Raw genomic sequence first — 10,880 nt, 5'->3', positions numbered from 1 at the left:
GTTGTTGTTGTAGCAGCATACAAATTCCCCAAAGACTTTTTGGGGAGTGTTGCTGGAGTGACAGTCCTTGGCCAGATATAAATCTGGGTCGTTCCGGTTACGTAGACCCGACTGTCGTGGGAACGCCAACTGTTGGTCGTTTATCGGTGGTATTTTCAAAGTCGTTTTCTCGTTCAATAAGTGCGTATGAATAGTTTTCTAGCCGCGGTCGCCTTTCGGCATGCAGTGGCAAACTTCAGAGTCTGCTTCTGCCTTCAAAAGCCAGGGCCTGTTCGAGGCACGTTATAAAAGCGGCATTACTGCCGTACTGATGCAAGTTTGCAACACTGTTGCAACTGCCCAACTGATAATACGTGATACTTTAATAGTTCGCGCAACACTGCGGTTGTGATTGCAGCTCGAACAAGCCCCGTCATTAGGGATGTCAGTGGTAAAAATACGTCGTTTTTCTTTGGTTCGATGCATCGAAATTTACATCGATATTTTCCGATTTGCATAGGATTTTTCAGATGATGTTTCACAACAAAATATGTTATTAGCGAAATTGTACAAAGTTAGAAATAAATTACTGCAACTGAGCTAATTACGTTTCTAAGGGAACTTTGTGTAGCCATTTCAATTTTGTGGTCAAAGTCACTTCTCTTTTTTGTAAAAGAAAAATGACGGTACATTAAACCGTCAGATGTGTTTTGAAACACTATACATCGAGTGGAAAATTTTCGATGCATCGAAGCAAAACATCGATATTTTCGGTGCATCGATGTTTTTCCCGACATCCCTACCATTCATAAACTGCATTTGCCGTTCGGAGGCGGCGTCAAATTGCAGGTCGCTTTATTTTGTGTAACATCAACCCGTACACCATAAATTGCATGCGCAAAAATATTAGTTGTATTAGAATGAAAGTTATGTCATTCATTATTTAGTCCCCTGCATAACGAAACAAAAAATTTAATTTGCGTATTTATTTGTTCAAAGGATATCCGTATTACATATACATACATGTAAGATAATTTGCTGTAATCTAATTGAATACATACATATCTACTAACTCATCAATTCATTTTTATATGCAGTTATTATGAGTTTTGAACATCGTTCAAAACTTTTTTTCTGGAAATTCAAAAATAGGTCCCTCGTTCGGCTATGGCATATGCATTTGCTTGATCAAGAGACGCCCACTTGAAATTGTCTTTGTTTAGAATGTTAGCATTATGCGTAATGTTATATGTTTTCCAACTCAAAATAGGTTAATTTAGTAATGTTTTTCATTTTGTATTTGCGTTGGAAGGCGTTTCTAAGCTAAGCTTTGAAAATTCTTTATATTATAAACACAATAAACAGTATTTGAATCTCTGGCATTTGTGTGCAAAAAAGCCTGTCTTGGGAAGATTCCTTCCATATTTAAACTACAACTTTTCTAACTTGGCTATAGTACATACATATGGAATTTTAGTTTGTCTTCGAATCTGGTTCATTTGTGAATAGTGGTTTGTCTTGGTTCGTTTTTAAGAATACTCTCAGTGAAGCTCTTAACATCGATTGTATGAATGCTTGCTAGTGCTGTTTATAGTTTGTCTATGAATTTTGAACTTATTTGATTCCATCCTTTGTTTTGTATGCGATTTTCTCACGACTTCATTCATCAATGCGTGATTGCAGACATTCTTTACATTTTTTTTTTTACAAATTATAGACACAGGCTTTAAAGTTCTTGTTGTAGTAAAATAATTCTCATGTTACATTCATATTTTACAAATTAGGCAATAAAATAGGTATTTGTTGTTTATTTTTTATGTAACTTTCTATAGATTATAGATTAATATTTAACAAAATAAAAATAGAAAATTGCTTTGCTAACATCTAATATTTAGGCGTGTGAATTGAATTTCTTCTCTATTCATCACCATCATCGCAACTGTGATGTTTTCATTCACTTGGCTTTTCCGCTTCCTTGGCGGCCGGTGTCGGTGCAACCGAGTCTGTGCTTGGTGCAGCTGCCGCTGCTACTGGTTTTGGTGTGGGCTTTTTACTCTCAGCATCCGCTGTCGGCTTTGCGGGGGTTGGCGTTATTACTGGCGCTGCTTTCGGTGCAGCTTCTGGCGCGGGCGCTGCCTTTGCTTCAGTAGGTTCTACTACTGCTGGTTGTTGCTGCTGCGGCCTCTCACTTGACTCCTTAATTTCCTTTTGCACCTCTAATTTGGCCGGTAAATTTACTTGCTTTGATTGCGGCTCGTTCAGAACTTTTGGTCCTGATGCAAATGGGTTATGCCTTTGCACTCCTGTGGGTTGGCTTGGTTTCTTAGCTGCGATATCTATATTTTCTTCTTTATCTTTCGTTGTTCTACTGCTGTTAGCGTCTTTCGCTCCTGCTATTGATGCACTCTCTGGTTTATAATCCTGCAATTCTAGATCCCAATCAGCTTCAGTGTCCGCAAATTTAGCGCCTGGCTTTGTTAATGGTTTGGGTGCTTCATCGCGAGTTTCCTCACGTGAGTTCCGCCGGTTTCCGCCTCGTCCGCGGTCGCCCCGCTCGTTATCTCGGTGATCGCCACGATCCGGGCGTTCACGACCGCCACCAGGGCCACCCCTTCGGTTGCCACCTGGACCACCTCGTACATGCCGTTCTTCGGGCCCATCACGATCCCGGAAACGGTTGCCGCCCGGCCCACCAGGTCCTCCACCACGCCGTTTGAACATGTTGCCATCGTCAGCTTCCTCATCGCTCCAATTGCTTGGACCTCCATGACCCGGCGGTCCGCCTCCTCGACCACCACCACGACCTCCACGACCACCTCGACCGCCACGGCCTGGTCCCGGTCCATCCCGATCGAACGGATTGCGCGGATTGAAGAAGCCTTACGAAAAATATTAAGTTTAAATTTCGTATAACAACATAAATAATTAATTGTTAAAAATATTAAGCGCATTGCGATAGTCTTTCTTAAAAATTTTTCTGTTATATTCCCACTCACCTTGTCTTCCTGGACCTTGTCCTTGTCCTGGGCCACCACCTGGTCCTCCGCGCATAAACATTGGACCACCTCCCGGCCCACCCATACGTTGATTAAACGCATTGGGTGGCGGTATACGCATTTGCATAAGACTGGTAGGTTGATTGAAGCGATTCTGCATGTTAGGGGGGTAGAAGTCACCATTGTGATTGCCGCCGCCACGCGGTCCCATTAAGCGCGGTCCTCCGCGGCCATCAAAATCTATTGAAACATTAATATAGACAAATGGTTTTTTATATGTTCTACATTGCTCGTTTAACTTTCTATGCGTTGTACTTACCATTCATAAAATCGGGACGATGTGGTGGATTATTCATATCCAGCGGCGGCATGTTCATTGGTCCGCCACCACGTCCTCCACGACCACCCTCATTAAAATTAGGCGGTCCACCCATGTTGCCATCGTTGAAATTTGGGGGTCCGCCACCCATGTTGCCTTCGTTGAAATTTGGTGGTCCACCAGTCATGTTGCCGTCGTTGAAATTTGGTGGTCCACCCCCCATACCACCTTCGTTAAAGGGCGGGGGGCCTCCCATGCCACCCTCATTAAAGTTAGGTGGTCCACTCATATTGCCTTCATTGAAATTAGGCGGCCCTCCATTTTCACGCCACCTTTTTGCAGCTTCAATCAAATCTACTTCTTCGCCGCCGCCCCCACGATTACCCCAGCGACTGCCACCACCACCGGGACCGCCACGGTCACGTGGACGTTCACGGCTAAATATATCGCCCCCGCTATTTTCAGGACCTGGTCCACCGGGTCCACCTGGACCTCCCGGTCCACCAAACATCGGTGGTGGCTGATTAAAGTTTATAGAGGGTGCACCTACTGTCGTCTGTATGTTGGCCGAATTCGGCCCATCCTCCTCATCCATTTCAATATCCATTTGATCGTCATTGGAAGGTACATTGCCAACAGCAGGTGGGGGCACACCACCTACCATAGCGCCTGGAGGTGGGAACTGCCCTGGCCCGCCTGGCGGTGGCATTCCCATTGGTGGTCCCATGCCAGGAGGCGGACCATTGCCACCGGTCACCTGACCAGGTATAGGCGGAAAACCTGGTGGCATCATACCAGTTGGCATCATCATCGGATGTGGTGGAGGCATACCGGGAACCATGTTCGGTGGCATAGGTATGCCGGAGAGAGGCATCGGACCCATGGGACCGCCGAGCATTCGTGGTGGTCCGCCCATTGGAGGCGCCATAGGGAATTGCATGGCCATCATTGGCATTTTTGGCGGTGGCCCTGCTGTAGGTGGTGGGCCCGGTGGCGGTTGTGTAGTATCGATGCCAAACAGTAATCCACCTGGTGGATTATTGCCTCCTGATGCAGGCGGTGCGCCGCTAGGCATATTAGCTGCATTCTCTGCAGCTTGCTCCTTCAAACTTTTCATATGATTGATTTTGTCCTTCACCCAACCGGGCATTGAATCTTCGTCGAACATGCCGCCCTCTTCTAAGGAAGCCAAATCCGTTTCATTATCCAACTTAGTCCAAGGGATGTAGGTGCAACCCAACTCCAGATCCCAGAAGTCCTTCCACTCCTTGCTTTTAACACCCTTGCCGGCAGCCCACGAGATGGTGATGGCGCGGCCCTGAAGTTTGTGATTCTTCAGACCTTGCATGGCTTTGTGCGCATCCTGACGTCTGTTCATAACGATAAATGCACAGCCACGCGGCACAATCAAATCGATGCTTACGATATCGCCATACGCGCCAAATGTGTCGGATAATTCCTCTTGGTAGACAAGTTTTGAGAGATGACCCACCCACAATGTAGTACTGCAAACTGCAAGGAGAAGCAAGATTTAGGGCAAAGTATTAGCATTTGCAGTGAAAAGGAAATAAAGTGCAACAAAACAAAGGGCATCATGCATAAAAAGTGAGCTTAGGCTCCGACTCAATTTTCAGTACAAATTCTTTAGGGTGAGCTTACTTCATCAGGGCAGAAACTGAGTCCGAGCTTAAGCTCACCTTGTATGCATGAGACCCAAAATGTTTAAATAATCTAAAACTCAATGACGACCTCGTTGTGGCTGATGTGCGGTTTTACTTTGTAATCTTCTAACTCAATGTTTCTATATGGTGTTTTTGCATTTATCGTCGGAAGGTGGTCGGTGTCTGAATTTCTTAATTTCTTGGTGTTTTTATAGGTTATGGCCATTCCACCTTAGTGCTTAAAGCAATGATTTTTAGCTCCATTACACCATAATTTAGTCAGAAATAATAGTACGAAAGATAGTATTGAATATACCAAATTCTGGAGTTCTGTCACCCTGGGTGGAAAGTTATGCGTGTCGAGCTTGAAGGCAAGAAGTGTAGCGAAGTCAGCGGGGTTGGCAAGCACGCACGGTGAGCGAAATCGGACGACGAACGACAATAGCCCAACTCCGCTGTGGCTACTGCAGCAGGTTAAACTCCTACCTGAGTAGATTGAATGAGGATGTGCCAAATGAGTGTCCGGCATGCGGAGAGACCCCACATGACTCGAAACATCTCTTCGCATGCCCGGAAAACCCGACAACCCTAACGGCTTTGTCCTTGTGGACCAACCCAATAGAAGCTGCACGCTTCCTAGGGCTGCCGTTAGTGGAACTTGACGACAACGACTGAGATACCAACCGATCTGGGTGGGGTTGTTGTAGCCGCTACAATAAGAACAACAGCGAAATCGAGGGGTTTTTGACGTTTCGCTTTTATCGAGTTCACTTTTTCGTATTTTTGCTTTGAGTTCGTGATTCGCTCCGCTTTAAAAATGAGGACGAAAGAGTTTACGCTTAAATGTCAAAAATACGCAAGAAACACCGTAAAGAAAAAATCATCGTGTAAATGCACGAGGATTTTCGAAGACTTTTTTAAAAGGGAATGTGGCAAAAACGCAGGGTGAAAAGTCGTCGTGTAAATTGGCTCATAGAGAACTATGTCCCATTTCTGTGGAGAATGTTATAATTCTCGAGCGTTTCTCTAATCGTCTTCTAACCTTTTACTTTAGGAACGCACATTAGAATTCGAATCGTTTTCTAATCGGTCTCTAACCTTATTGTTTGTTGGGGTAGTGCTCCTATACTTGTTACGGTAGCATACGAGTAACTGATCTACACCCAGGTGCATGCAACTTGGAGCAGGGAAAGGAGTATAAATATCTAGTTATTGCTCTCAATGCCAATTAGAGGATTTGTGCGACTTGGTTGCCTTATACTTTGAGTAAAAAACAAGGCCTAGATTATTTAAGTAAGGTGAAGAGATAAATGCATTTATGCAGCTCTTTAGTACCTGATCCAACCCACTAAGATTTTCAATATTTCTAGTAGACTCTAAAACCTTATATCTGATTAAGATTTGCCAAGTCTTCAGTAATACCTTGGCCAAATTAAAATGATATTTTGAAATTGACCCTGCAAAAATACTTTATCTAAACCAATGGTTTCTAAAAAATCCTGAATTTTCTCAAAAACTGTTTGAGAAACTTCGGAACATTTTAGATATATTCAGGCAGGTTCTCCAATTCACTTTCGAGAATATTCAAGCCAAGTTCGCTTTGAATTCAAATTGGCAGGGGTTGAAATTCACTCGGAAGTGAATTGCAGAACCTGCCCAAATGCCATAAACTATAAGAAATAGTCTGTTCCTTTGAACTTCGGACTAAAACCTGTGGAACTGTCAAACTACAATTTTACGCTCTCAAATGAGAGTAAAAGGAGAACAGATGCATAAGTGCATAGGAACGCAAAAAGCACTATTTCCTGTAAAAACGTCAGTCGGTTTGTTTACATGTCATTTGTACAACACTGATTTAGCTGAAATATCACTAAATAATTATTAAAATCTATACATATTCAAATATTTCGTTGTTTACTTCCATTTTATAACAAATATAAGGTTCTTTGCTTTCACCGCTTTCAGTTTTTGTTTGCACATGTAAATCAGCTGATCGTTTGACACTTTTCATGAACTTACAGGAAAAAATACTCCGGACTAAATCCTGTAACTTCTGACTAGGAACAGTTGCTCAGTTACTCTCTCAAATGTGTTCCCACTTACAGGTTTTATGTCAATAGGAACGACTTCCTGTAAGTTCTGACTAAATCCTGTAAACCGGACTGCTATTGGAACAGACTAAAAAATATATTATTTGGCGCCAAGATTTTGGTTACCTTTGACCGACGTTCTTTTCACATAAAATTGGGCCAAGTGTAGGTCTATATCGAGCATATTTTTAGGAGAGAAGTCCTATCCGACGCATTGCGTGCAAGTGTTGGGGGGGCCGAAGATCGGACCTATGTTCTACCAAATGCTGCGTACACGTTGTTGTTGTTGTTGTAGCAGCATACAAATTCCCCAAAGACTTTTTGGGGAGTGTTGCTGGAGTGACAGTCCTTGGCCAGATATAAATCTGGGTCGTTCCGGTTACGTAGACCCGACTGTCGTGGGTACGTACACGTCTTAGACCCTGCTAGGGAAACATCAGCTAATCCCTTTATAAAACCAAAATTCTTGTTTGTTATAGGGCCACATACTATCAGGAAATAGTCAAGGGTAAAGAGAGGCTGTTTAGGAACGCCCATTAGCACACATCAAATGGGCCAACAAATTTTTACTTATTTACTTTACTTGTTATGTTGATCACTGCATTTGTGTGGTTGCGTCGGCATTTTTGAATGAGAGATTTCATTTATTTTTTTAACTGTTTCTGTAGGTTTTTTAAACTCAAGCCTGGGATGCTGGTACTTTGAAATTTAATTACCTTCAACTTTATAGCCATAAAACTCTAAGCTTAGTAGGCTAATCACTCTCCCAAAGACGACTTTAATGGTTATGCGATACGGTGGAAGAAGCCCCACTGCACCTACTTCTAGAATATGAAGCGGCCTTTAGAAAACAAAACACGATTATATGGGGGGCCCAGAGGTTATTCAAATTCACTCTGTGGCGCCCCCAATCTGTTGCGTTTCATAAGAGCTTTAGGGCGGACACAGAAGTGTTCTAAAGCTAGTAACCAAGTTAAGGCAACAATCAATTGAAAAAAGCCTAATTCAAAAATATATCGGGAAAGGGATCCGACTAAGGAATCAACATTGGCGTAACACTACAGGTCTACGTCAGGCTAAATGCCTACTCGGAGGCTACAACCTTGCAAGGTACAGGGCAATTATAAATCTCCCCAAAAAGAGGGTAAGGATAATAACCGGTTTTCTGATGGGTCACTGTAGACTGAGAGGTCACCTGCACAAGCTAGGGATCTGGTCGAACGACCTATGTCGTTCCTGCGATGTGACTGAGGAGACTCCTGTTCACCTGCATCGCGAGAGCAAGGCGGTTGGGAGAAGACGGGAGAGGTGTCTAGGCCAACTCTGGCCAGGTAAAGAATTGATACAATCGCTAACCCCTGGAGATCTCAAATTTATAGGTTTCCTAGGATTCGATGAGGTACTGTAAAAGGTTGAGAGCACAATAGATCTCTTGCACGTAGGCATACCTCTATTTCAATCTATCTATCTATCTAATGGAAACGCTCAGATTAATGTCTAGTCAACGTTTTCCGCTTTAGCAGAATTCTTTGAACTCATTGGAATAGTTTGTTGTGCTGTTACAACGACAGTAAGTGGTCGTATGCAGAGACTTGCTCTAGCGATAGTTTGTACAACCACTGCCAACTAACAACACATATAAAAACGTCTGTCCGAGTTCCAGTACATCTAAATGACTGCTGGGTCCACTAGGCCATTTTGTAAGGTGCTCCTAATGTTATTCATGCCAGCATATATGTACATATCGGACACCGTCTTCAAAAGATTCACAACTCAAAATAATAGGTTTGCCAGAAAATGCGAACAACTATTTTTTAGCACATGATAATCATATGGGCAAGGGCTCTTTACCTTAAATTTTTGTTTTTTTAACAAATTATAACAAAAAATTGTTCTAGCTTTTGCTGAAAGGTAAATAAAAGCTCTGTATACATTTTTAGCGCATAATCTAAAAAATGCCAGATTTTGAGTTGTGAATCTTTTGAAAACGGAGTGCGATATGCTTTTGTTAGTTTGACCGCAGTAACTACAAAAAATGTATTGCCTAGTCATGTGCATATTGAATAGCTGAATTTGCTACTAACTAAAGTAGGTGTAAAGTAGGAGAAGCCGAAGTAATAAATACGAAGCGAGTAGACAACAAAGTTAGGTAGTGAGCAGCTACGTACTCAGCATCTTAAGTTGTAGCCGCTGTGTATCAGATCAGATGAACGATCAGATGAAGAAGGCATGTGTGTTGCATGGACGCACGATCGAATACGAAGGATTACACTCTATTGTTATTTGTACTACAGAAAATAATTCATGCGAAGGCGGCTATGCGTTAGTCATGGAAGTTGATATGTTCCGCATGTGAAAAGTAGTACCTGGCGGCCCACTAGGTTTATAATACCGATCACAGAAAAAACTGTTATGGCCTTTGTCCATTCCACCAATTTTATTTACTGTGTTTAGATTTCCATTATCTTACTTTTCTTATTTTGATTACTGAATTTTTGTGAGTGTTTTTTATTTTCATCTGGCAAATTAACCTAACCTATAACTTGGAAATTTGAAAACGTTGAGGTATCAAACATTTGCATTACCAATCTAAATTTTGTTTGAGATATTCATTAGCATGTGATTTTTCATATCCCGATCTATGTGAACTTTTTTCAGAGTAATAATAGATTTCTTCTGTGACTTAATCACCGTTTATCGGATATGCTACCTTTATGAACGTACACTGTACAAAGAAACATTTACAAACGTTTTTTTTTTAACACATTATTATCCTAAAATTTTGAACGCGTCATATCAGCTAACCGCAGTAGCTTCATTTCGATATCATAGGCTTTACAAAATTAAGCTCACAACCAGGACGGGATCGATATGAAGTAAAATAACGAATCAGGCGTTATTGTCATCGAGTTATCGACCCTTGGCTACATTATTATAGATATTTTAATATTAAATATTTTAAAGTTTTTGTTGTAAAAAAGTATTTTCTGACACTGTAAATATATAGCGTCATTTCTGTATAAGTTGGGTTTTGTTGTTTTTTTTTTACGCGATTAGCTTGTGAAATTTGCTCAAAAACGTAGATAAAACAATTTAGTTAGGAAGCCAATGTATTGTACACGTTTTTTCGTGTTTTTTTTTTAGTTATTTAAGTCAGGCTTAAACACTTTTTGATTTATTTTGTTTTTACACAAAACACACGTCAGCCAACAACAATTACGCCAAAAAGATCTGAAAGTAAAAAATAAACCAATTAGTGAATTTATAGAAAAATATATTATTGTTTTTATTTTGTGTTTAGACGAGATATTTAATGCCTGCGACACATACCACATGAAATTGCAATAACAATATTGCAAGTTTGCCGTTGCTAGGTAGCAACCACAAGAATTCGTGGTATACATGTGGTATTAGTATTGATTAGTATTGATACCATACTAAGATGTGTGTCCCTGGCATAACCAAAAGAATTTTCACGTCACGCATAATAAAATGGAAATGCGCAACCAAATGGCTAAACTGTTTATATACAGTTGTCCACAAAATAATAGGAGTGCGATATTTTGACCAGTTTTGGCTATTTGTCTTTTGTTTATTGAATGTTTATTATTTTTTTATAAAAGCCTAGCTGGCTATACAACAAACACCATATAAATTCAGATTTTAAACTTTGTATAAAAATTATAAAAATTTTGCAATTTTTCACCCAAATTTCAAACTTTTTAATCAGAATCTTTAGAAAAAATTCTGGTATGCAGTTTTGTAGCACATTCAATTCTAGTCTGAAAAAGTGCAAGTTTCAAGCAGCTATAAAAATCCGTTGATTTTTGGCATT

General features: G+C 41.2%; 1 protein-coding gene across 2 annotated transcripts in view; it reads right to left on the bottom strand.

Moving 5' to 3' along the window:
- Nucleotides 1-950: 950 nt before the first annotated feature.
- Nucleotides 951-10,880, bottom strand: part of LOC118744200 (SR-related and CTD-associated factor 4) — a 22,540-nt gene continuing 12,610 nt past the window's right edge. For both annotated transcript variants that reach the window (XM_036477040.1, XM_036477041.1), the window contains 3 exons: nt 3,295-4,806; nt 2,976-3,215; nt 951-2,858 (listed from right to left, as the gene is read on the bottom strand). In XM_036477040.1, coding sequence (XP_036332933.1) covers nt 1,930-2,858; nt 2,976-3,215; nt 3,295-4,806 — 2,681 coding nt within the window. In that variant the 3' untranslated portion in view covers nt 951-1,929. The remainder of the gene's footprint in view (nt 2,859-2,975; nt 3,216-3,294; nt 4,807-10,880) is intronic.

The sequence above is a fragment of the Rhagoletis pomonella genome, unplaced genomic scaffold (assembly GCF_013731165.1).
Source record: "Rhagoletis pomonella isolate Grant_MI unplaced genomic scaffold, Rhpom_1.0 Rhpom_scaffold_00008, whole genome shotgun sequence".
Lineage (NCBI taxonomy): Eukaryota > Metazoa > Arthropoda > Insecta > Diptera > Tephritidae > Rhagoletis > Rhagoletis pomonella.
The sequence above is the reverse complement of the archived record's forward strand: the minus strand, read 5'-3'. Positions and strand labels throughout refer to the sequence as shown.